This window comes from Petaurus breviceps, unplaced genomic scaffold, assembly GCF_028583685.1.
Source record: "Petaurus breviceps papuanus isolate PSGF00001 unplaced genomic scaffold, PetGlider_PUasm1.0 90994, whole genome shotgun sequence".
Lineage (NCBI taxonomy): Eukaryota > Metazoa > Chordata > Mammalia > Diprotodontia > Petauridae > Petaurus > Petaurus breviceps.
Window position 1 is genome coordinate 3,515,711 of NW_027187393.1, and position 27,478 is coordinate 3,543,188.

The 27,478-nt window shown below is 37.1% G+C and overlaps 1 protein-coding gene across 4 annotated transcripts in view; it reads left to right on the forward strand.

Moving 5' to 3' along the window:
* Positions 1 to 27,478, forward strand: part of MAPK9 (mitogen-activated protein kinase 9) — a 56,944-nt gene that overhangs the window by 4,245 nt on the left and 25,221 nt on the right. For 3 of the 4 annotated variants that reach the window (XM_069077527.1, XM_069077525.1, XM_069077528.1), the window contains exons 2-4: positions 18,483 to 18,651; positions 25,178 to 25,307; positions 27,107 to 27,165. In XM_069077527.1, the coding sequence (XP_068933628.1) occupies positions 18,530 to 18,651; positions 25,178 to 25,307; positions 27,107 to 27,165 (311 nt within the window). In that variant the 5' untranslated portion in view covers positions 18,483 to 18,529. Of the gene's footprint in view, positions 1 to 4,400; positions 4,422 to 18,482; positions 18,652 to 25,177; positions 25,308 to 27,106; positions 27,166 to 27,478 lie in introns of those variants that run through there. The other variant, XM_069077526.1, reaches the window with a different exon arrangement.

A 27,478-nucleotide genomic window follows, 5' to 3' on the forward strand; every position in this document is an offset into this window, starting at 1 on the left:
CAATTACATGTAAAATAGTATTAATAATAATATATATATATATTTGAATATTTGATTTTAAAACTTTGAATTCCAGATTCGTTCCCTTCCTCCCTTGTCACCCACCCTTACTGGGAAGATAAGCAGTTCAGTATGCAATGTACATGTGTGGCTAATGCAAAACATTAACATAGTAGATATATTGTAAAAGACTGACTATATTTCCCTCCCTCCTATCCCACCTCCCACTTGTTCTATTCTCTGCTTTGATCCCGTCCCTTTTCAAAAGTGCATGCTTCCAACTTCCCTCCCCCCCAGCCTGCCCTCCCTTCCATCATCCCCCCTCTAATCCCCTTCCCCCCTACTCTCCTGGAGGGTGATACCCTATTTAGTGTGTATTTCATTGCCTCCCCAAGCCAAATTCAATGGGAATGAGGTTGACCCATTCCCTTTTGCCTTCCTATTCTTCCCCTCCATTGTAACCATTTTCCCTTGCCTCTTCTGTATGAGATAATTTACCCCATTCTGTCTCTCCCCATCTCCTCTCATTATATTCCTCTCTCACCTCTTAATTTCACCTTTTAAGTATCATCCCTTCCTGTTAAATTGGTCCTGTGCCCTATATCAGTGTATACTTGTAAGTATATATACACACATTCACATATGTATTCATATGCCCATATACCCTCATATATAGTCATATATATATATTTTTTTTTCTATTCTCTTCAACTACTGAGAAAAGTTTCATTAGTTACAATTATTGTTTTTCCATGTAGGAATGTTAATAGTTCAACTTTGATAAGTTCCTTATGATTTCTTTTCCCTGTTTACCTTCTCATGCTTCTCTTGCTTCTTGTATCTGAATGTCAGATTTTCTGTTCAACTCTGGTTTTTTCAGCAAGAATGCTTGAAAGTTCTCTATTCCGCTGAATGACCATATTTTCCCCTGAAACATGATACTCGGTTTTGCTGGGTAGGTGACTCTTGGTTTTAATCCCAGCTCCTTTGCCCTCCAGAATATCATATTCCAAGCCCTTTGATCCCTCAATGTAGAAGCTGCCAGATCCTGGGTTATCCTGATTGTGTTTCCACAATATTCAAATTGTTTCTTCCTGGCTGCTTATAATATTCTCTCCTTAATCTGGGAATTCCGGAACCTGGCTATACAATTCCTAGGAGTTTTCTTTTTGAGATCTTTTTCAGGAGGTGATCAGTGGATTCTTTCGACCTCTATTTTGCCCTCTGGTTCTAAAACATCAGGGCAGTTTTTTTGAGAACTTCCTGGAAGATGATTTCTAGGTTCTTACTTTGATCATGGCTTTCAGGTAGTCCAATAATTTTTAAATTCTCTCTCCTGGATCTATTTTCCAGGTCAGTGTTTTTTCCCATGAGATATTTCACATTGCCTTCTATTCTTTCATTTGTTTGGATCTGTTTAACAAAGCATCTTGATTTCTCATAGTCATTAGCTTCCATTTGCTCCAATCTAATTCTGAAGCAGTGATTCTCCTCGTTGAGCTTTTGAGATTATTTTTCCATCTGGCAAATTTGGCTTTTTAAGGCATTCTTCTCCTCATTATCTTTTTGAGCCTCTTTTGCCATTTGAGTCAGTCTGTTTTTTAAGGTGTTATTTTCCTCAGTCAGGCTGTTGACTCTCATTTCATAATTTTCTTGCATTGTTCTCATTTCTCTTCCCAATTTTTCCTCCACTTCTCATATCTGCTTCTTAAGGTCCTCTATGGCCTGTCACCAGCTCATATTTTCCTTTGAAGCTTTTGGTGCAGGAGTTCTGACCTCACTGTCTTCCTCCTGTTCCATGCTTTGCTCCTTTTTGTCCCCAAAATAGGAGTGTAATGTTGGAATCTTCTGTCTGCTTTGTTTCCTTTGCCTGGTCATGTCGCCCCTCAGTCACTTGACCCCTGGGCTTTTTGCCACAGTAGGACTGCCACCAGACAGGGGAACTTTAGTCCCAGACGCTGGGGTTTTCTCAGTTGCCAGAGGTATTAGATGGGTGCCCTCTCTGAGGCCTTCACACTCTCTGGCAAGCTGGACATACACCCCAGGACCACCACCCTAGACTGCAATCCAGATCCAAGCAGGTTAAAGCAAGAGCACTTACCCCTCAGACTGTTGCTTGGTCCCCCTACACTCTGCAGTCCAGGAGCTGAAGCTGCCATGGTGCTGGCTGGCATCTCAGTGGCTTCTCGCTCCGGGGGCAAAAGCTGCACTCCCACTTACTGCTCCCAAAGTCCAGACTGCACTGACCTCTCACTTTGTCCTTCGAATCTATGTGTTGATAATTCTGGAAACCACCACAGCTGCTGGTGATCTGGAGTCCCTCTAGCCAGCGGCTGGTCAGGCCCTCCCTGGGGCTAAAGCCTCGGTGTGGGGCTGGGCTGGACTCCCATAGTGCTGTGCTGGCTGATTCCTGCTGGCCTGCTGTGCTGTCCTCAGAGGGTGGTTAGCTTCTCTGTGTCATTTTGTGGATTCTGCAGCTCCAAAGTTTGTTTAGAGTCCCCTTTTTACATGGATTGGGGAAGGTGGAAGCCGGAGCAGCGGGGAGGTCCTGCTTCTACTCCGCCATCTTGGCTCCGCCCATTTTCTTCAGTCTTAACAAATATCTGGAATCAAAATTTTGCAGTTGAAATGGGTCTTAAAAATTTAGTCTAGTACCCTCATTTTGTTGATGAAGAAACTGAGACCACCACATTTAAATGACATCTTGAATTGAGCAGTAGCTGAGTGGAGACTAACACTCAAGGTTACTGCCCTTGGTTCAGTGTTCTTGCTACTCCTCTTATGAGTTAAGGACATTCTAGGTTATAAAAATGTGCTTTTTAGGTTTTCTTATCTTGTTTATTGTTTCTCAGAGCTGTTCATATATTAACTAGTCATTCTACTAATTCATACACTCCCTTTCAGTTAGATTTTGCAGATAATGTATATTTAGTACATAAATAGGTATACTATTTATTGCCCTTCCACTACAGCCCTATTCTGATACCTGTCATGTGTAGAGATGACTCTAGATTCTATAAGACTGTAACAACAGAATGAAAGTTACTACAAGTCCCACTAAACTAGAAAGGCTTGGGATATTAGTTCAGCAACACAATTTTTGCCTGTTGACTGGAACCAATCTAGAAAATTTGGAAAGGCTCATCATCAGAAAGTTGGCTACCATATGATTGGGATTTCCAATTTGTTTATTTTGTTTTTGGTACAGCAACTCATAAAACCATCCATTGAGGCGTGAAAGAGTTGAGGATCTGCTTTGGTGGATCAAATGCCCAAATTGTGCAGTCACAGTTCCTTGAAATGTTGAACTAATTAATATATTTCTAAAGGAAACAGAAGATCATTGTAGTTTAGAGAAGAACAACTATCCAGTGGACCACAAAAATGTTATTGGGCTAAAGATATTTTTGACCTATTTGCCATTATTTAGCAAATTAATTTTAACTGCTCTTTGGGGAGAAGGTAGTCTTGATAGAAACACAATATAAAAGAACCCAGTGTAATAAAAGGATAGGGATAAGAGCAGTAGTAGATGAGAAAAGAGGTGTTTTGCCTGTGTGTGTGTGTGCGCACTCACACTTACTTTTTATTTTACCTACTTGTGTCATCCTTATAGACACAATAAAACCTACATTAAATAGGGTTCAACCTCTTTCCCCCAATGCTGTAGTTTGTATGGAGTGAAACAAGGCACAGATTTAAATCAAGTTCATAGTAAGGATTTAGCCACTCCACACTCCCAGTACTCCTGGGTGGTAGACTAGGATGAGTATAGATTCAACCCAAACATCTATAATTTCGATGTCTCTAGTATAGTATAGTCCAAATTGATAACCAGGTTTTTAAAATGGAAAGTTCCTTGACCAAAGATTTAGGAAAGTAATTTCATCTTTTAGAGCACAATGATAATAATGTTTATAGGGGCGGCTAGGTGGCGCAGTAAACAGAGCACCAGCCCTGGAGTCAGGAGGACCTGAGTTCAAATTTGGCCTCAGACACTTAACACTAGCCGTATGACTTTGGGCAAGTCACTGAACCCCAATTGCCCTCTAAAAAAAAAAGAAAATAATGTTTAGAAAACACTATAGAGTTCTCAGTCACTTAGTATTCTGGCTTCTCACATTTACTATAGTAAAGGAATTAAGACCTCTCCACAGGACAGAACAATAATAATAATAATAGCTAACATTTATATAGTGCCTAATGTGTGCCAGGCAGTGTGCTAAAATTTAATTCTCACAACTTTTCAAAGTAGGTGCTGTTATTATACCTATTTTTACAGATAAGATTCTACAGAAAATTGAGGCAAGTAGAGGTGAAGTGACTTACTCAGGGGCTCATAGCCAGTAAGTGCCTGAGGCTGGATTTCAACTTAGGAAGATGATTTTTACTGGGATGGAACACCCCAAAATGGAACAGAGGTAAATATGAAGCCTACATTTAAGCTTTTTTTAAAATCAGTTGTATAAGTATAGAATGAGAGAGAAAAGATTTCTCAGCAGTAAGTGTGTACATGGGGGCAGAGCCTAAGAAGAGAAATAAGAATTTTAATTTGAGAGACACTATGATGTGGCTACAAAATGAATAATCATAAGCTACCTTAGCAGGAGAGTATATATACATTTAACTGACAGTCCCACTATATTCTGATCTGATAGAAGAAATCATATGTCTCTTTATCATATTTTAAGGGCAACATTGACATGTCGATCAGCATGTATCCAGAGAAAGGATACAGTATGCTGAAGAAACCATGCCTAACTAATGGTTGAAGGAATAGGCTATGTTTAGTTTAGGTAAGAGAAGATAAAGAGTTGATGTGGTAGCTAAATTCAGATGTATGAAGGGTTGTTTCATAGATGAAAAATTAGACTTATTTTGTGTTCTTGAAATTTCTAAACCAATTTAAATTATAGAATATAATTTTGGCCCACCATATCAAGAGCTTTCTAAGCAATAGAGTTCTCTAACATACTGCAAGAAGGGTTCTCCTTGAGGCTAGAGATTTTACTGCATTATATTTAAGACCCCTTCTAATGCTAACATTGTATGATTCCTATGGGAATGAAGAATGGTATAGAAAGCTCTTAGTGCATCTCCAGATAGCTAAGAGCTGCCTATTGAACTCGGTGTCTGTCTTCTAAACCTCTTCCCAAGTACTTTTTTTCTAGCATAGTCCCTGAATGGGCAGAAAGGTATGGTAGATGGCCATTCTTAAAGCCAGAAAAACTTGGATTCAAGTCCTGCCTCTGACACACAAGTACTAGTTGTGTGACCCTGAACATGTCATTTAACTTTTCAGTATTCTAAGGAATCTCTAAGATTATACATTGAAGAGGTGTCAGCCTGCCTTGGTAGAGGAAGTTTAATTAAAGGGGAGTTCTCTACCTTTGAAATCATAGGGTCAGTCCCTTTTTTCCTATCCTACAGTTTCTGTCATACATTAAGCACTTAATAAATGTTTATTGAATTTTAATTTGCTGCTTGGAAGTTTAACTTTGATGTGATTCTTTTTAATATAGTTAAACTGACTAACTCTAACACCTCAATTTTTATTCCTCATAAAATTGCTCTGTAGTTAAAACTAATTGTTAGTGTTGAGCAATAAAACAGAGGAAAATAGATTTGAAAAACTATGCCCCACTCCTGACCTAAATGGCTGAGAGGCACTGTGTTTCTATCAGCTGTTAATAGTTGAAGCTGGTACATTCTGCTCCAAGTTCTTGTAAGTGATTCTGGCTTTCATTCTGGGAGAAATGAAGAATTAGATCAAATCCCATAATTTTTGTTATACAAAGTATAAAAATATCCAAGCTTCAGCCAGTGTTTTACCTCTTCAAGCTAAATAGACCATTATTTGTGTTAGTTAATATGTCCATTTTCCAAGCACCATTTGTGGGTATTTTCTTTAATGGTCATGGAAGCAGCCAGTACTTGGAAATACTGTCATATAAACATCACTGGACTAGAAGTTGGGAAACTTGGGTTCAAGTCCCAGAGATGTATGATCTTAGACAAGTTATTTCAATTCTCTTTTTCCTTTTCTGAGGTAGCTAGCTCAAGTGCCAACTCCCTATTCCCTTGTCATTTCTAGACACATCCTTCTTGTTCTGCTTCTTAATCTAACCTTAATCATATGGTCAACTGAGGTTAGAGAGCCAATTTGTAATGGGCCTAGTGAGCAGGTGTTATTACTTCTTCCAACTTTAGTCATTCAAGAACTGGAAGAAAGGTAGATGGTTGATTACCCAGAGATGATGGGTAACAGGGTCAGGTTGGCAAAAGCTCAGGAAAACTGAGGACTTCAAATAGTGAAGGATATTTGAAATGATACAATAAGACAGCACAGGTAATGGGTATAAAATGCTTTGTAAACCCTAAAACTATGTAGCTGTCAGCTATAACTTTTTATTATTAGTCAGTTATTATTATTAAGTATCACCCATATTCTAAGACTTGGGGATACAAAAAAAAAAGATAAAAGATACCTCTTTGTCCTCAGGAAACTCGGTCTAATTGGGGGAAACAAGCAAAATTCGGATTCAAAATTAGAATACCTAGGTTCAGCCCTGGGTTTTACACCTTCAACCTGTTGACATGGACTTAGCCTGTTTCTTCCTCTGTAAAATGAGGATCACACCACCTGCATTGCCAGGATATCACAAGGTTATGGGAAAAGCTCTGTGCAGATCTTTAAACTCAAATACTCAGATGGATATGTGATCATATCAGTCAGTTCCCAGCAGCAATGCAGAGTGCACTCCACTTCTGCCTGTTCATCCTGTGCAGTTCTTGTCCAAGTCCTTCTAAGAAGCTTACTCAGTATGTCGGAGGACTTTTTCAATTTCTTCTAATGTCGTAAGGGCTCCAGTGAAACATTGGCTATCTATTCTTATTCCTTACCTTTGCTATATAACCAGCCCACCTTGTCTTCTTATCATACATTTCCTTGATGATACTTTTTACTCACGTTCTTCAAAGGTCCTCATTCATTATATGTTACAACTTGCTAACACTCATATGCTTCTCCATTGCATTCAGCGTTATACTCTCTCTTTTTTTTTTTTTTAAAGTTCTTAGGGTTGTTCTATTCCTTGTCTTGCTTACATACAGCAATACTGGTCTAATGTTGGCATTCAAAAGACGCCTCTTTTTCCACTCTTCATTCCCTTAGTTGGTCCTTACAGATGGTCAAACCATACTATTGAGTGGTTGCAGATTTCTTCCAGGAAGCTCTGTTTTAGGATTTAGTGCAACCAGTACAATGTCATCTGCTATTAAGACCAGCTAGAGAAACTCATAATCCACAAAGAAATATTCATTAATTTTTTATGCTGGACCTCTTCTATCAGTGACAAATATTATAGTCTCCTGATGTGTGAGATCAGAGTCATTGAACAGTGCTATTTTTATGTCTTTCATTGAATGATTTTGATCTCTAGATGAGAGATACCTGTTGGAAAAGAGCCTTTGAAATAGAAAAACATAATTATGTACTTTTTCTGCATAAAAAACTGCTAAGTGCTAGGCTTACAAAGTGGGAAGCTAGGCAGTTCTATTCTCAAAGAACTCGCATTCTTATTGGGATAGATAACAAATATCAAAGGATTCTACATAAGGAATATAGAAAGGTCCAGTGGTCTTTGTCACATTACAGTGACAGGTGAATGAGAAAGCCCAAGAGTTGATATACAAAGGCATATGATAAAGCCCATAAATATGGAGGGTATTTTGCAGGACAGATGGTGAGTCTTCAGGTAGAATTTAGGGAGCAATGGTAAGACAGTAAGTAAGGCCCAATGGTTCATTTTACCAGAACTGTAGTTGATAACTTCCTGCTAATCCAAATTATTTGAGAGGCCATGCCCGGGTCAACAACTGTTGGAAAGGTGGTAGTTGGCTACAGAGTAGCAGGGCTATGGGCTATCTCTAGAGGGAATAGGAATCAGAAAAATTAGCATCTAGGTGGAAAAGGGAGTCTAGCATTTATCAGGTAGTATTTTTAACTTGTAGATTTTGGAGGTAGCAGTCATTGATACTTTATGGTTTGTCTGCCTCTGTGTTTTGATCATTCCTATTTTTTCCTAGTTTGTTTTTTTTAACCTCTTCTGCAGTAGTAGGTAGGAGCTGCTTTCTGGATTCCTTTCTTGTACTACCTTTTTGCTTTTAGGAACTGTCTCTGGTGGATTTAGACCATAGCATGTCTATGTAGAGACACTTTCTTTTTATTTTGTGAGGTTGGGGTATCATTCATTGTTTTAGGAGAAGTAGAAAAGAAGGCTTATGGAGGATAAGTGATTTGTTGCACAGAAAGTCAGTGGCCTGGCCAATAGCCTTAAGATTGCAGAACCTCAGAGTTGGCAGTAACATCTAGGTCTTCTAAAATCTTCCAGATTACACAGACTGTTAGAACTGGAAGAGACCTTAGAACAGCTATACAACCTTGTCTGCTTTCTGCCCCAAAGCCTTGTGAGGGATGCACTTCAGGGAGTCAGAGAAGGAAGTTGAGAGCAGAGGGACTAAGACTCAGTCCTGGTTCTTTCTACTTCATTAAATCAGTAACCATTTGTCATTCACTTACTATGTGTCAGGCACTGAGCTAAACCCTCCCTCCCACCCCGAAAAAAATATGCAGAAACAGCCCTTGCCCCTGAAGAAGCTTGCATTTTTTTAAAATTTATTTATTGGGGCAGTTAGGTCACACAGTGAATCAAGCAACGGCCCTGGAGTCAGAAGGACCTGAGCTCAAATCCAGCCTCAGACACTTGATCATACTAGCTGTGTGACCTTAGGCAAGTCACTTAACCCTAAATGCCTTGCCTTCCCCCCTCCAAAAACAAAACAAAACAAAATTATTTATTTTTAGTTTATAACATTCAGTTCCACAAACTTTTGAGTTCCAAATTTCTCCCTCTTTCCCTTCCCCCCTCCACAAAACGGCATGTAATCTGTTATAGTCTCTACAATATCATTCACATTAGTCATGTTACAAAGAATTAAAACCAATGGAATGAACCACAAGAAAGAAGAAACAAAACAAAAAAGAGAGCAAATCATGCTTCGATCAGCAGTCAGACTCCATAATTCTTTCTATGGATGTGGATAGTATTTTCCATCATGAACCTTTTGGCATTGTCTTAGAACCTTGCATTGTTGAGAAGAACTAACTATCAAAGTTAGTCGTCACACAGTGATGTGTACAGTGTTCTCCTGGTTCTGCTTCCCTCACTCAGCATCAGTTCATATAAGTCTTTAAAGGTTTTTCTGAAGTCTGCCTGCTCATCATTTCTTATAAGCACAGTAGTGTTCCATTGCATTCATATACCACAACTTGTTCAGCCATTCCCCCAACTGATGGGCATCTCCTCAATTTCCAGTTCTTTACCACTATAAAAAGAACTGCTAGAAATATTTTTGTACATATTGGTGCTTTTTCCATTTGTATGCTGTTTTGGGATATACAGCCCTAGAAGTGGTATTGCTGGGTATGCACAGTTTTATAGCACTTTGGGCATAATTCCACATTGCTTTCCAGAATGGTTGTATCAGTTCACAACTCCACCAACAATGCATTAGTGTTCCAACTTTCCCACGTCATCTGCAGCATTTATAATTTTCCTGTTTTGAAATGTTAGCCAATCTGACTGGTGTAATGTGGTACTTAAGAGTTGTTTTGGTTTGCATTTCTCTAATCAGTAGTGATTTAGAGCATTTTTTCATATTACTATAAATACCTTTAATTTCTTCCTCTGAAAACTGCCTGTTAATATCCTTTGACCATTTATCAATTGGGGAATGACTGTAATGCCAAGCAAAGTCAAATTCCAAAGGTTCAAAATACCATCATAGCCGCTCTCCATTTTATTCAGTGACAAATTAAGAACAGAGAAAATCAAAATACAGCAGAATTCAAAATAGAGCATTCACCAAGTGTAATTCAATAATTTCCAAGTACTACTCCACCCATGGGAAGTACATTCATTTAGTCAATCCCAAAGACCCTCTTCTCAAATGGAAATTAGTTTCCAATCATAAACAAAGTACAATGACTTTGTATTCTTATACATTTGACTCAGTTCTCCATGTGTTTTAGAAAGGAGACCTTTATTAGAGACACAGTTTGTAAAAATTCTTTCAGTTTTCTGAAAAGTTTACTGTAAAATATGTAAGACAGAGATTGTAGATACAAGGTAACCTTAAAGATGAAGATTCTAGCAGCTGGTGAGACCAGTAAAGACCTCCTGCTTGCAAGAGGTGTTGTTTGAGCTGTGTCTTGAAGGAAGCCAGGGATTTTTAGATGTGGCAGTGAGAGAGGACAAGATTCCAGGGATAAAAGATAACCAATTCACATAGAAGGGAGGTGATACATTATGGATGACAAGTACAATGGTATGGTTGGATTGTAGAGTCCAGGGAGAGGAGTAATGTTAACAGTATGGCAGAAAAATAGAATGGGTCCAGATAAAGAAAAGTTTACATGCCAAACTGAAGAGTTTTTATTTGACTCTTGAGATAATAAGGTACCACTTCATTGAATAGGGAAGGGAAAGGTTAAATGGTCAAATACTTGCTTTAAGAAAGTCATTTTGGCAGCTCCAACTGGAACACACATTATTTGGAGAGGATCACAGACTCTTTAGCGGATCATATAATATTTAGAGGGGTCACAGGATCCCAGGGTGTTTTGGCAGTGAATGTGACTTGGCCAGAGCCCTTTTTATAGAAGAGGAAACTGAAGTCCATGGAGGGGCAGTGATGCCTCAGCTCACAGGACCCTCAGAATACTGTCTTCCAGATAACAGGGGCCTGGAGACTGCTTTACTTTAGTTTTTAAAGTAGGTGGTCTTTATCTCCTCACAGTTCCCTTTGGTAGAGTTCCTTCAGATGACCATTATAATACCATCACCAAGATAAAGACAGATTTTGATATATAGAAGGAGATTGCCTTATTTTAAAAAAGAGATTTTAAGGTGGCATTTTGCTCTAGTGAATCAGATCTTTTTCTTTTCTTTTTTTTTGTTTTTATTTTTTTCTCTTTATTTTTTAGTTTGCATCATTCATTTCCACAAAATTTTGAGTTATAATTTTTCTCCCCAATTTTCCATACCCACCACCCCAAAACAGTGTTCCCACTGAATATACCCTCCTGCATTCTGCTCTCTCCCATATCTTCCCCCATTCCCCCTTCGACTTTCCAGTAGGGCACAGTGGATCTCTATGCCCCAGTGCTTGTATATCTCATTTCCCAGTTACATGTAAAATAATTTTATATATATATATATATATATATATATATATATTTTTTTTTTTTATTTGATTTTAAAACTTTGGATTCCAGATTCTTTCCCTTCCTCCCTTATCACCCACTCCAGGAAGATAAGCAATTCAATATAGGTTGTAAATGTGTAGCTATGCGAAACATTTCCATAGTGAATATATTGTGAAAGACTGAGTATATTTCCCTTCCTCCTATCCCACCTCCCACTTGTTCTGTTCTCTACTTTGATCCTGTCCCTTTTCAAAAGTGGGTGCTTCCAACTTCACTCCCCCCCAGCCTCCCCTCCCTTCCATTATCCCCCCTCTCTTCCCCTTCCCCTCTACTCTCCTGTAGGGTGAGATACCCTATTTAGTATGTATGGCATTCCCTCCCTAAGCCAAATTCAATGAGAATAAGGTTGACTCATTCCCTTTTGCCTTCCTGTTCTTCCCCTCCATTGTAACAATTTTCCCTTGCCTCTTCTATATGAGATAATTTACCTCATTCTGTCTCTCCCCATCTCCTCTCATTATATTCCTCTCTCACCTCTTAATTTCACCTTTTAAGTATCATCCCTTCTTATTGAATTGGTCCTGTGCCCTCTGTCTATGTATACCTGTATATACACACTCACATATATATTCATATGCCCATATACCCTCCTATATAGACATATATGTATGTATGTATACACATACACACATATACATACATATATATACATGCATATATATATACATATATACACATTTCTGTTCCCTTCAACTATTCTCATACTGAGAAAAGTTTCATAAGTTACAATTATAATTTTTCCATGTAGGAATATAAGTAGTTCAACTTTGATAAGTTCCTTATGATTTCTTTTCCCTGTTTACCTTCTCAAGCTTCTCTTGCTTCTTATATCTGAATGTCAAATTTTCTATTCAACTCTGGTTGAAAGTCCTCCATTCCACTGAATGACCATATTTTCCCCTGGAACATGATAATTCAATTTTGCTGGGTAGGTGATTCTTGGTTTTAATCCCAGCTCCTTTGACCTCCAGAATATCATATTCCAAGCCCTTCAATCCCTCAATGTAGAAGCTGCCAGATCCTGAGTTATCCTGATTGTGTTTCCACAATATTGAAATTCTTTCTTCCTGGCTGCTTGTAATATTTTCTCCTTGATCTGGGAACTCCAGAACCTGGCTATAATATTCCTAGGAGTTTTCTTTTGGGGATCTTTTTTTCAGGAGGTGATCAGTGGACTCTTTAAACCTATATTTTGACTTCTGGTTCTAAAACATCAGGGCAATTTTCCTTGAGAATTTCTTGAAGGATGATTTCTAGGTTGTTTTTTTATCATGGCTTTCAGGTAGTCCAATAATTTTTAAATTATCTCTCTTCGATCTATTTTCTAGGTCAGTGGTTTTTCCAATGAGATATTTCATATTGGCATTCATATCATGATGAATAAGCTTTAAGTAAAAAAAAAGACCAATGAAAGCATGTATAGGTCTAAGGAACAGTCCATATGTTATTAAGTTGACCATAGCAGGAGTTGCCCTCACTTTTTTATTGTCACAAAAAAAATAGAAGATTTTTTTCATTTGTTTGGATCTGTTTAATAGTATCTTGATTTCTCATAAAATCACTAGCTTCCATTTGCTCCCATCCAATTCTGAAGGAATGATTCTCTTAAGTAAGCCTTTGAGATTCTTTTTCCATCTGGCAAATTTGACTTTTTAAGGCATTCTTCTCCTCATTGGCTTTTTGAGCCTCTTTTGCCATTTGAGTTAGTCAATTTTTTAAGGTGTTATTTTATTCAGTCAGGTTGTTGACTCTCATTTCATAATTTTCTTGCATTGTTCTCATCTCTCTTCCCAATTTTTCCTCCACTTCTCTTATTTGATTTTCAAAATCATTTTTAAGCTCCTCTATGGCCTGTAACCAGCTCATATTTTTCTTGGAAGTTTTGGTACAGGAGTTCTGACTTTGCTGTCTTTCTCCTGTTCCATGCTTTGATCCTTTTTGTCCCCAAAATAGGAGTGTAAAGTTGGGTTGCTCTATTTGTTTTGCTTCCTTTGCTTGCTCATGTTACCACTCAAATTACTTGACTTTTGAACCTTTTGCCATAGTAGAACTCTGCTGCCAGAAATGGGAGCTTTATCCCAGAGGCTGGGGTTTTCTCAGCTGCTGGAGCTATTAGTTGGCTGCCCCCTCTGAAGTCTCCACATGCTCTGGCAGACTGCTCACATGCCCCAGGACCTCCACCCAAGCAGGTTAAAGCAAAAGTGATTACCCCTCAGACTGGTCACTTGGTCCTCCTACAATCTGCAGACCAGGAGCTCAGAAGCAACCACAAGGTGGTGGCTGCATGGCCACTGCACTTCAGTCACTTCTCACCCCGGGGGCAAAGGCTGGATCGCACTCCAGATTTACAGGTCCCAAAGTCCACACTGCACTGACCTCTCACTTTGTCCTTGGCATCTATGGGTTGATAATTCTGGAAACCGCCACAGCTGCTGGTGATCTGAAGTCCCTCCAGCTGGCAGATGCTCAGGCCACCCTGAGGCTGGAACACCAAGCTTGCGCAGGGCTGGGCTTGGCTCCCAGAGAGCTGCACTCTTGCTGCCCTGCTGTCCTCAGTGGGAGGTTAGCTTCTCTGTCATTTTGTGGGTTCTGTAGCTCCAAAGTTTTTCTAGAGTTATTTTTTACATAAATTGGAGGAGGTGGGAGCCAGAGTTGTGCGAAAGTCCTGTTTCTACTCCGCCATCTTGACTGCCCACTTGAATCAGATCTTTTTCATAAAACAAATATTTCTTTTACCTGTACAAAATCTTTATGAGTTACCTATACATGAATGGAAAGTACCCTTAATGAAGGTATTAGTAGGGAACATACAAACTTTGGGGAAAAGATATTCATTTACATGATTGTACATATATTATCTATATGAAATTACATCTTGAGGGGAGAGGTGAGGGAAGGAGAAAATTTGCAACTCAAAAAAATTTTTAAATGGATGTTAAAATTGTCTTTACATGTAATTGGGGGAAATAAAATATTCAGTTTTTTTTAATTAATAATAGACCACATATTTACTGTTTTGTAGTTGATTGAAAGATGTAGATGCTATAAAATCTCATGTTTATTATTTATTGACTAAATTTTTAAAGCACTATATAAAATATGGTGGATTATTAGCTTCTTAAGTAACATGTATTCCACAACTTCTCTTTTCAATATTCCTGCTCTATCTCTGTCAGTAAGGATATTCTTTCCTTTCATCCTTCCCTCAATCCCATTTCATCTCATCTGTTCTTTGACTTAATTCCAGTTGTTACTTCTTTCAGGCATTGTCACTATCTGCTCTGCTAATTCCCATTTTCTCCATCTGCAAATGGGTCTTTCCTAGTCTAAAAGGGAAAAAACCAAACCCAAAGTACTTACTCAAGCCAATATCTTCTCTCTTTCACTGTTCAACTTCTAAAGCATAATTGGCATTTATCACTTCCACTTCCTCAATAACAGTTCACTCTTCAACTGCAGTAATCAGTCTGTCTTCCTTCTCCATTATTCTTCTCAAACTGCTTTTTCCAAAGATATTAATGGCCTGGTCACTAAATCCAAAGACCTTTTCTGCCTTCATTCTTTTTGACTTCTTTACAATATAGTAACCTGCCCTCTGCTCCCTTAGCTTCTGAGACTATGTGTTCTTGTAGTACTCTTCCCATCTTTGAAAGCTCCTACTGTGGCTCCTTATCTTCTTCTTGCCTTTTAAAAATCTATATGCCCAAAGTTAGTCTGCCACAACTAGTAATTTTCTGGGTCAGGATTCAAACTCAGGTCTTCTTGACTCAGCACTGTACTGCAACACCTGTCATCCTGTCCTTGCCTAGCTAACACTGTCAGAGTAGAGTGTCCAGGGCTAGATCTGATGGTTTGTTAAATATGTACCTTCTCTTTTCTTTTGTATTTCTATTTATTCAGACCCACATATCATCTTGACTAATTATCTATCTGCAATTTTATGTATATGTATATATTACAGAATATGAGGGTTTTAAGAAACTTCAGTGGCCATCTGGTCCAGCCTTTACATGAAAACAATCTTCAGTACAACATACTGTAGTTGGAGATTATGGGGAAACTCACCCTGAAGTAGTCCATTCCAATTTTATACAGTTCTAATTATTGGGAAAATTTTCCTGACCTGAAACCTAAATTGGCATCTTTGTAACTTACATCCATTATCCCCAATTCTTATCTCTGGGACCAAACAGGACAAATCAAATCTCTTCTCTGCATGAGAGCCCTTCAAATGCTTGAAGACAGCTGTTAGGTATCCCATGTCTTCTCTTCTCCAGGCTAAATAAACGGTGTGAGAATGGGAGCCACTAAAAATTACATTATTCATCTGAAAGATGTGGGTAGTGATTCTATCAATAGATATGGAAGAGCAACATTTTCCCCATTTTTTTAGGTAATCCTAAAAATAAGTTATAGATTAAAAAAAACTGGTTATAGAAAAGATAGAATTCTATTAACTTGAAGTAGGCTCCTTGTTTGGATTTACTATTTGACTTCTTTACACAAAAATGAAAGTTTGAAAATTACAGCTAAAACAAATAAATTATCACCCTTTGAGGGGGTAAGAGGGAACCGTATCTCCTTATGGAAGGAATCATAATCCAAATCACTCTGACTCTCCCTGATCGGCTGGTAGTGGACCCCAACCCAGGCGTCAGTTGGTCATTGGGTTTTGTTGGCTCACAGTGAGTGTAGATGGCAATTGTTTCCATTCTGGCCAGAAACTTTAAAGTGATTTTCCCTCCCAGTTTGATTTTTTCTTTTTGAGTAATTAAAAGAGGCCATTCTTTGCCTCATTTCTTACCTATCCTTCATCACTGAATGGGTGTTATCTCAGGCAAACTGAGACCTTAGCTTAAAAAGACTAAGGTCTCCCACTTAATCAGGGGCCATCTCCAGTTGTTCTGATCTATGTCTTGCCACTCACTGGGTTTAAATGACTGGAGGAGAGAGTGAGGCTGGTGACTTAAATGAGGCCCTGCCTCACTTAAATCAAGTGAAGACATCACTTTGCTGATGTCATTGGTCCCCTTTGAGAACAGAGGACAAACAACAGTGACAATAAAAAAGTGAGGGCAGCTCCTGCTATGGTCAACCTAATAACATAAGAACTGGTCCTTGGACCATAGCTATACATGCTTTCATTGGTCTTTTTTTACCTAAAGCTTATTCATCATGATATGAATGCCAATTTATGTACTTCCTTATCTGAGTTTTGGAACACCCAGGAGTTGGATTTAATGATGAATCAATCCTATATCACTTCCAAACAACAGTCTACACAAAGAAGCAGCATTAGAGTAGCATTAGGAGGCAATCTGGTTTCTGTTGAAAGAATGCTTGGTTTGGAGTCTAAAGAACTGTGTTGTAATCCCATGTTTTCCAAAACCCTATCCTCTTAATGCTAATGCTTTCACTCCAAGATTATCTCCAATTCATAGTATGTATGGATAAGTTTGTGTTTTTGCACACACATGCCATATATGATGTTTTTACATAATTATTTTCATGTAGCCTTCCTCATTAGACTGAGCTCCTTGAGAGCAAGGACTAGAGGAAGTTAGAGGTAACTTTGAGGTACCTTCTTTTGTCTCTAAACCTATGATTTGTATAATTCATTAAATGATGATTTAGAAACTGTGCCTCCCACCTCCAGTTGAAACAGATAGGAGACATAGGCTGATTATATAAGGAAACTAATAACAAGAAAATAGTGATTACAATCCTATTATGGTAACACTAACAGTGCTAGCTGTTATACTTTATTTTATATCTATACTTTATTTTCTCCAAAGGTAGGTACTTGGATTTCAGTTTATTAAAATTTAATTCTTAGACTTAGCTCTTCTCAGCAATACAAGGACCTAAGACAACTCCAAAAGACTCACAATGGAAAACGCTATCCGCATCCAGAGAAAGAACTTTGGAGTATGATTACAGATGGAAGCATACTATTTGCTCTCCTTTTCTTTTGTTGTTTTGTTTCTTCTTTCTTGTGTTTCCTCCCATTAGTTCTGATTCTTCTTTACATCAGGACTAATGTGAAAATATGTTTAATATGAATGTATAAGTAGAGCCTATATCAGTCTTGGGGAAGGGGGAAAGGAAGGAAGGAGGAAAATTTAAAACTCAAATCTTATGGAAATGAATGTTGAAAACTAAAAATAGATACATTAATTATTTTGAAAAAGCTAAATTCCATTTCAAAAAAAATTTAATTCTACAGGAAAAGAATTACTTTCTTTTCTTTCATAATGAAGGGATTTATTCATAAACTGTCAAGATTTCTTGAGGTACAAGTTGCAATGTTAGTTTGTCTCTTAACAGGTTTCTCAGTAAAACTTAACAACTTGTTCTGTATTGTATAGTTATAGTAATACAAACATACACACATACATACCTCAATTCTGGAGTGGATTATATTCAAAAAGTTCCTTGTTTAAAACTAGAATGTAATTTCATGTAAATAATATATATTTATTTATAGATTAGGCTCCTAGCCTACCTTATAAAAATGTTAGCATATGTACCTACTTCTCTCTACTTTAAACCATATTGCCCATCTGTGTTCTGGGATGGTTATTGACAAGGTACAGATCTTATAGTTCAGGATCAGACAGTAGAGGTTAGACCTGTTTGAGGTGGTATACCAAGGAAGAGACAGCCAGTCAAACTTCCTACTCAACCTTCCTTCCTCCATGGAGCTGGAGCTTATTCAGTGCTAGGCAAAGGAAGAGTAGCTGGGGTAGAATCTTAGGTGTTGGGGTTGAAATCAGTATTCCATTGATGAGGCAAAGGAAGTATGGGGTCTAGGTCTCAATTATTTCTGCCAATATAAAACTCCTGTCCTGGGCCAGTACCCTGCTACCTACCTCCATTCTTTTCTTCTGAAGCCACATACTGTTTTTGACCAAGATCTCTCTCTTCTCTTTGGCTATTCAGATCTAAGAGAAATATATAACTGCAGATAGCTTTGTGATGATATATGTGTGCCTCTGAGTGCCAGAAGATACCACAATTTTCATTTTCACTGAAAATTCCCATGAGTAGTTTTTAAAAATTGAAATAAGCTACTAAAATTGATAAGAATAAATATCTCACATAAACATGTATATTTAAGTAAGAATCCATGTATATTTTGCTTTTCTTGAAGGAAATCAAACGGTACCAGGTCTTTGGAAAACTGCGCGGCCCTGCATCATGAGTGACAATAAATGTGATAGTCATTTTTATAGTGTGCAAGTTGCAGATTCAACTTTCACAGTACTAAAACGTTACCAGCAATTAAAACCAATAGGATCTGGAGCTCAGGGAATTGTTTGGTAAGTAAAACAACTTTGCTATTGTGAAATGGTTGGGGTGCAATAAAAGGTAAAGCCTACTTGCCAGAATTTAAGATGCTTTTATTGTAATGCTCTATTTTTTTTGCTACAGGATTATGAGCTAAATTGATCTACTTGCTGTAATTAAACATAGTGAAATTATTTGCAGGATACAAACTTCAATTCTTAGACCTCTCCATAAATTATAATAGGTAGTAATTATTCATTCCTTATTTCCTTTTTTTGTTTTATTCTTTTCCCCTAATAGTTATAATATTAAAGTATATGATTTGTCAGTGAGTTGGTAAAAGTTTCTGGGGTTTGCTCATTTCTTCATCATGGCCACCTTTTTTTCCCCCCTTACCCCCTTTTATTCCCAATCACTCCTATCCATTTCTAGGAGCCATCAATGCAGTGCCTTGCCAGTAACTGGCAGGATGAGGCAAGTCAGTATCATTATCACTCCATGGAGTAACCAGGAAGGGATGCTGTGTGAGGGGTTAGGCTGGCCGTCTCTTCTTTGGTGTGTTACCTCAGCTATGTCCAGCCTCTACTGTCTGATCCTGAACCTTAGTCACTTACATGGTAAGACAATGAGCTGCCACTACATCATTGGGCCAGCTAAAGGTAAAGTTTTTCAAATGTTTTCTAGTCTACGGTTACCAGCAATTCCAAAACACTTTTTTTGTCCCATATTTTACTGGGCAACAAGCTCTTTTTTCCCCCTTAGCAAAGGCAATAATGGTCCACACTGTTTTTAAACACACACAAAAAAATTTAAATACAAACTGGTGACACAAACCTAAGGTGAAGAAGAAAGCAAATTAGTAGTTAAAAGTTGGAGCTTGTACCCTGAGGCACTGTGAAAAGAAGAGCCCTTTGGACATTTTAACTGAGGGTGTTGAGTTTAATTCTTTTAACTAGTTACTTTCTTATTTGGCTTTCTTTCATCTGTTGTAGTTCTTGAGTGATCAGAAAAAAGTATGTGGAAGAAGTCCAAGCAGCTAAACATGATTGGTAGTCTATAGTTTATTTAAATGGTTTACGAGAAGAAGGGATAGATCTTTGGAAGTAATTTATAGGTCTTTTCTAAAATAATGATCTTAATTTTCAAATGGTAACATTTTGTACTTGAACTCAAATCCAGTGTGTTATGAGAAAGATGCCAGGGAATGCATGCAAATTAAGAACATTTTCTTGTTCGCAATGTGACTTTCTGTGAGATGAAACAAACTTTTGATTTATATTCCATCTTATCTTTTAGAACCAAGCAGTTTGACTCACAGATGTATTTTCCTAAGAGTAATCTTGAGGTCACTTAAAAATACCTCAATTTATGGCCTGCCATCTGTAAAAGATTTTTAAGTAATGTATGGGCTAGTTAAGGGCAAAAGTCAATATTGTCAAGATGAAAGCTCTGTATTTTTATAAGAGAAACAGTGAAAAAGAACTACGTTGTTAGAACAAGCTCATCAAATTAGTTCATTGCTAATTAATAAACCCTACTAAATTATATAATATTAATTTTATTTGATGATTGTTTTTTGACGCTTATTTTGTACCAGTCATTTTAATTTAAAGAAAGGGGAAATTTTTCATTATGAATTTTTATTTGAACAGAATAAACTAAATCAAAAACTAAAATCCTTAAGGTTTATTACCATTCTTCCCCTAATAAAAACTTTTCTGATAGTGGTCGTAGAAAAGAAGTTTTGATTTTTCAGAGGTAGTTATGGTATAGTAGGAAGAGCCCTGGATTTTGAAATTAGAGGACCTAAGTATAATTCTAGACTCTTAATTCTTTCTGGCTTTCAGACTTCTTTGAGCCTCAATTCCTTATTCTGTGAAATAGGAATGATAATACTTGTGAATGACCTATCTCACTGACTTGTGAGGAAAGTGCTTTTTAAATATTAAAGTGCTATATAAATATGAATAATTGTTATTTAAGATATTTACAATCATGTAAAAACACTGAAATTACTGGGTAAGATGCCATGAACTGAGAATATTAATCTTTAATAGAGGCTTCTAATACTATTATTACAAGAAGAATTTTTAAAATTTTCTTTTCCTAACAATTACTCTGCTTTAGAAGCATACTAATGATTTTTAATAGAGTATTATGATCTGGGTGGGGGTAGGGAACAGCCTAATAAAAGGAAAGATCTATGCTATGGAACTGAAGTTATATTTCTGGAACACTTCCCTCAAACCTGCTCAGTTTCCATTGTTTTGTTCTTATGGGGGCACTTAGGATTCCCTATCACAAAATCTTTGTTCTCCCCTCTTCACTCTTTTTTAATCCCCCACTTTCATTTATCATATTTATTTCCACCTCCATACTTTTGTTTCTTCTCTTCTCTCTGCTGGAAAAAAAAAAAAAGGGAAGGTACTTCCCCACTTAATCTAGCCTGATCCTACCCATCCTTTGAGATTGAAGACTCATCAGCTTTGTGAAAACCTTTCCAGATTTATGCACCTTGGTGTCCTTTGACTTATTGTGAAGCTCTCTGGCATGTAGGGACAGTCTGTATCACAGTATGTTGTACTTAATCGTGAATATACCACTTATTTAGGTGTGTTGTCTTAGTTGTCACTTCCTTTCTCGGCCTTAGGCACCTCTTCTGTAAAATTGAGGAGTTTCAAAAAAATAAATTATTTATTACAAACTCTGAATATTCTGTCATTTCATGTGGATGGTAAGTGAGGGAGCCAGCACCAGAACCCAAGCCTTCTGATGCCCTACAGCAGGCTTCCTCTCAGGTTAGACAAATTGAAAAAGATGTTAATACCACTTTTAATCATATATTGAAAACTTTTTGCTCTTGGTTTTTGGGGGAGAGGGGTGGTATTTTAATCAGATTTGTCTTCTTGGTATAGTTGTGGTATGCATAAATATTTATGTAATTACTACAGAGTTTTCTAGCACTAATATTTATTTCCTTTTCAAATATGCAAATAGCCAATTTCTTACACTTCAAAAATCCAAGCTGTTGAATCAAAACAATGATGATCATTTGATTCCTAAGTCAGTTCTGTGAAATGTTTAGTCATTTTTAAAAGTTATTTTAGGTCTGGCAAAATTGAAAGATGTAATTAGGTTTTTGTTACAAAATACCTAATATATCATTCCTTTTTGCTTTCCCTCTCACTATGCAAGTAGTAGAATCTTGTGCTAATCCTCTTGTTATTTTTGCATTATCTTAACTATTCTTTCATGAAGAAAAAAACTATTGTGTGAATATTGGTAAATCTCTTTAATGGGCCACAGTTTTGTTATCTAAAATGAAAGAATTGAACTATATATAAGGCTCCTTCCAATCACAATAGTCTGTGATTCTCTGTGGAAATTACTGACTTCTGTTTTATATATTTCACACTCCAGAGTCTGCTACAAAACATGCTCTCTTATACAGGAGGGTCTTTGTTGCTTTTACATCTAACTTTATGTGTGGCCTCTTGATGTTATAGAGAGAGCACTGGACTGGGAGTCAGGAGGTTTGGTTCATAGCTGCAGCTCTGTCACTGTTACTTATAACATGATCTTGGGTAAGACACTTAATGTCCCTCACCTCAGCTTCCTTGTGTATAAGATGAGCAGTGTGGACTGAATGATCTTTACAACCCCTTTTGGTGCTAGGATTCAATGATATTCTAACCTAAAGAAAGCACTTTACTGTTGCCTTCAAACAGCATATCAAATTGAACAAACCTACTTTGATTTATGCTACTTTACAAGCCAAAAGAAAAAAAGTTGCTTAGGAAGAAACAGAAGCCTTAGGTAATTAGAATAGATCATTCAAAGCTGTGCCATTGTGAATAAAATCTTTGATAGGTTTGGTTATTCTGTTTTGGTCATCTTGAAGTTTGATAGAGATAAGAAAAAAGGCTCTAAAGGAAAAAGATCTTGAAATTTATCTTACATGTTTCCCAGCTCATGGAATACGAGCATATCTGTGTATATGTGGGAAACATACTATTTCACTTTAAAAGTTTTGTGATTTCATAGCTATGGATACTTCTTCCACCAGTGTAGATAACATCACAACCCCTTGATGCCTTAGATGATTTCATGAATTTGTGATTTAAAAAAAATATATGAATACTTAGCAACCCACCTTTTCATTCAGTTTCCTACAATGCTGTATGGATAGCCCTGTGGCTTCATGTAGGACCTGCCATGTATATGTGTATGTGTGTTTAGTTTATGTTGCTGTATTACAGATACTCCTCTAATTCTTATTCTATGGTATAGGAGTGAGTCTGTATTCTCAGACTATGCCTCTGGAGCACAGCTAGTAGGTCTGGCCAAAAAGTATAGGCCCAGTGACAACTGACTCTCATCTGAGAACCAGCACAGTGTAATTCTGAGAGTCTTATCATCAGAAAGCTGCCCACAAGATCATGACATTATTATTCTTTTGTTACAACAGCTTATGAAACTATCTACTAGGCTACAAAGGGGTTGCAGTCTAAATGTAATGAGTATCTCAGCTGATAAAATCATAACTCTTTTGAAATCTCTTCATGTACATATGCTTGTATTTATATATACACATATACATAACTCTGCCTGTACCCTGAATTAGTCTAAATATAAGCCACCCCCTTCCAAAATCTGGCTTGTATAAAATTTGAGTATGGACAGCAATTAATGTATATCTACCCAGTTGTCTTTGCTTTGAAAAAACATGTTATCAAAGGAATACTGCCAAGACTTGAACCAGTTCTTTTTTTGTAACTAGATAAAGGTTAGGGTTGATTTGTTGTATATTTGTTTATTTGGGGGGTTTTTGGTTTTTGTTACAAAATCTAGATCTGTGACTTCATTGTTGTAAGGAACTCTAGAAGAAGAAACTTCCTTAGCAAATACAGATTGATAAATCCTACATCTGATGCTTCCCATGTGAATTGGACAAGTCACTAAGCCTTTCTGAGTCTCATCTAAAATGAGGGATCTGGGGTGGCCAGGTAGCACAGCGAGCTCCAGTGTCAGGATGATATGTGGATGGAATCCGGGCTCAGATACTTATTACTCACCCAGAAACACCTGGCCATGTAATCTTGAGCAAGTTACTTAACCCCAGTTGCTTAGGGGCAGCCAGGTGGCTCAGCGAGTAAGAGCACCGGCTCCAGTGTCGGGATGACCAGGGGATCAAATCCGGGTGCAGATACTTAGCACCACACCCAGAAATAACTGGCTGTGTAACCTTGAGCAAGTTATTTAACCCCGATTACTTAAAAAAATAAAATAAAATGAGGGATCTGGACTAGATGGCCTCTAAGGTCCCCTCTACCTTGGACACATACTGGCTTTGTTTCATTTAAGTCTTGGTGCCCTTAGGTAACTCCCTAAGACTAGACTATATAATGAAGTTGATCTACATTGGCAAGGTCAGTGTTCTTGCCAGGAGTTCTTTCTTTTACATGGTTGAAATGAAATCACAGATTCAGACCAAAAAGAATTAAAAAAAAAAAAAAACAGCTGTGAGATAGGGAATTCAAGTGTGTGTGTCTCTCCCTGTATCTCTGACTATTTCAGGAAATGCCTATATTATAATATTTCTCATTTCCATTTTTCCTATTGCACATTTCATTTCAGATGGACTCTAGATTATGCTTCTCTCCTCTTTTATAGTTCCTAGGATATATAAAAATGTTGGTTTGTTATAATAGCTGTTTTTTCCTAATTGAAATTTTTAAAATCAAGACCTTTTGTATAATATTATATATTTTATTGCCATAAAGTGTATAAGTAACTGTTGACTTGAATATAGTTTCAGTGGCCTAAATTCCGAATTCCTTGTGCAAAAAAATAGCTAAACTATACACTATATGTTGATAGAATTGTTTTACCTTCGAACTAAATATTTTTATACTTGAGAGAAAGTAGGAACCTGGCTGACCTTAGATACCTACCTGCTGGCTCTGCCACTTTTCCATGAGGCTCTGGACAAGTAACATCCTTAATAGATTCAATGTTAGACTCAGAAGAGCAGGACCCTCCTGTGCAGGGAGATTAAATAACTTGCCCAAGGTCACACAACTAGTAAGTGACAGAGCAAAGATCTCTCTGAAATTGGAGTAATTGTACCTATATTGTCTATTTTACATGGTTGTTGTTAGATCAAATTCATTGACCTATGAAACCATAAAGGACTAGCCGAATTTAAAGGATTGTAATTATCTACAGAAAGTCAGACTCACCTGTCAGTGGTGCTTAGGAGTACAAGTATGGAAACAATTCTGATAGAACTCAAATTCAAGTAGTCTCTATACTTCTCATTTAAAATATTACCTGTGTTTGATGATCCACATTAATGTATAATTAGTGCCTAGTGTGGGGCCTTGCATATAGTAGAATTGAATCAAATGGTCAGAACCTCTCTATTTTCAAAGATATTTTTGTGGTTCAAATGATTGTCCTCATGTGTTTTGTATACAAAAATAAAGTTTATATTGTGCAAATCTTACTTTTACTCAAAGCTGACAGTAAATTGTTTGTTATATTTCATAATTGCAGTGCTGCTTTTGATACAGTCGTTGGGATAAATGTTGCTGTCAAGAAATTAAGTCGGCCATTTCAGAATCAAACTCATGCAAAGAGAGCTTATCGTGAACTCGTTCTGTTAAAATGTGTCAATCATAAAAATGTAAGTTAGTAATATTTTCCTGAATATATTAACATGAGTGACATTCTCTGTTCTATGGGAGTTCATGGGTGTTTTTGTTAATTATTTTTATCTTTAAAGGCAAATTAAGGATAATACTAGCTGACCATTAAATAATTTTGGGGTTGAGCTGTTATAAATATATATTTATTTGTAAAGCTTAAAATACTATTTTTATGGGGAAATTAAATTTAACAAAAGATATGTTTGGGACGACCACATGTTCTATATGATTAAGTAACTGTCACCAGTTATTCTTCCCTTTCTCTTCCTTACCTTCCATTTATGTGAAATGAAAGGCATATTGACCAACCTCAGTCTGCTTTTTCCTGGATACTTGCAGTATCTTACTTTCTTTGTTGTGGGAATTTGGGGCTTTTCTTTTTGGAGTTTCTTTCAGGAAGTGATCTGCGGATTATTTTGATCTTCACTTTGCCCTTTAGTTCTAATCATGTCAGTCAGTTTTTAATTTCTTTAAAATATGATACCCAGGCCTTTTTAAAAATAATGGTTTTTGAGAAGTCCAATGATTCTTAAATTATCTTTCCATTATCTGATTTCCTAGGCAGCTATTTTCGACCTTACATTTTATTGTATTTTTCCAATCAGTTGGACAAGGTTTATAACTTTCTCTTCTAAATTGTTTCTTCTAGTTCTTTTCTCTGTAGCTGTTAGTTCATCTTTTTTTTTTTTAAGCTCTTGGTACATTTCTTTTAGGCATTCAGGTAGTCTTTATGGAAAATCCATTTTTTCCTTTGAGTAACTGTTTATAGTTTGTTATGAAATTACCCCTTTGGAGGAATCTCTTGATTTATAATGACTTTTATTCTAGCTAGTGTTTTCTTTGATTTACTCATCTTTCCAGCTTTAGTCCCTGAACTTTAATGTCAGGATCATGCTCCACCCCATGCTGTGCTTCTGGGTAGGGTGGTTGGCTCTACTTTGGCTTGCCCTGGGTTATCTAGATTTCTATGCTCATCTCTACCTCTCAGAGTTAGGCCCTCCTGTATCTTTGAGATTGACAGCACTGGATCTTGAGGGCCTCCTGTGACATCTCAGGGTAGAATGTTAAGTACCTTGGAACCCTAGGGGTTGGGGGCTATCCCAGTACGAGTGCTGCCATTCCCTAAGGCTTCCAGGGGTTTCACCTTAGAGTTTTCTGACCACCCTGGCAATTTTTTTTTTTTTTACTTCCCTAGGTCTTTCTTGCTAGGAGGGTAGGAGAGGGCTCTATATATTCTTGCTGCCTCCAGACACAGGATCTTGCATAGGCTGTTATACAGATATCTCTGGCCAATGTCTGGTTCTCCTGAAGGGTTTGTTTGCCTAGGCTAGACTGACCTTGATGATGGCCCTTTTTCCTATTACCTATTGGCCTCTGACTGGATTTTTGTGCAGTTCTGGCATGGAAGAAGTTACTTAAGTATTATTTTTCATTAGACTTCCTGATAATTATTCTTTCTGGTTTGAACTTCAGGTGTTTGCTGGAGTAGGTAGGTGACAGTTGGGCAGTATGCCTCTGCTCGTGTAGTCAACTTTTCTGTTTATAATCTGTTAAATAAATGTTAAAGTGGTTTGATGGTCCCAATATCTCGTTTTTGCTCTGCTTTAAAATAGTACATTAACTAAATTGTTTGTTTACACACAAAAGAATGTGCTAAAATAATCTATAATGAAAATTTACATTTTAAAGTGAATTTTCTATCAGTGTTTAGTTTTAATAACTAAGATTAAAAAATATTTCCTGGTATTCTAAATAGTAGTGAATTTTGTCTTCCCAGATAATTAGCTTATTGAATGTGTTCACACCACAGAAATCTCTAGAAGAATTTCAAGATGTGTAAGTATTACTTCTAATCCTGTCTTTAGTTAATAGATTTAAATGTTTAAATAACTGGGGAAGTAACATACAATAAAGACTGAGAAAGGTAGTTATTTTCCCAGCTCTCACTTTAAAGAAGTATCTGATTAAAAAAACTCTTAAGGATAAAGGGTCCTTCTTTTGACCGTTCCTCTGTTGAAATAAAATTTTTGCAGTTATACTGTTCATTCGACTAGCTTTCTTTGATTATTAAGACTAAATGGTTTTAAATACATCTCTGTGTACCATGGAAAAATGCTTGAAAAGATTTCTTCAAAACAAAACTAACCAC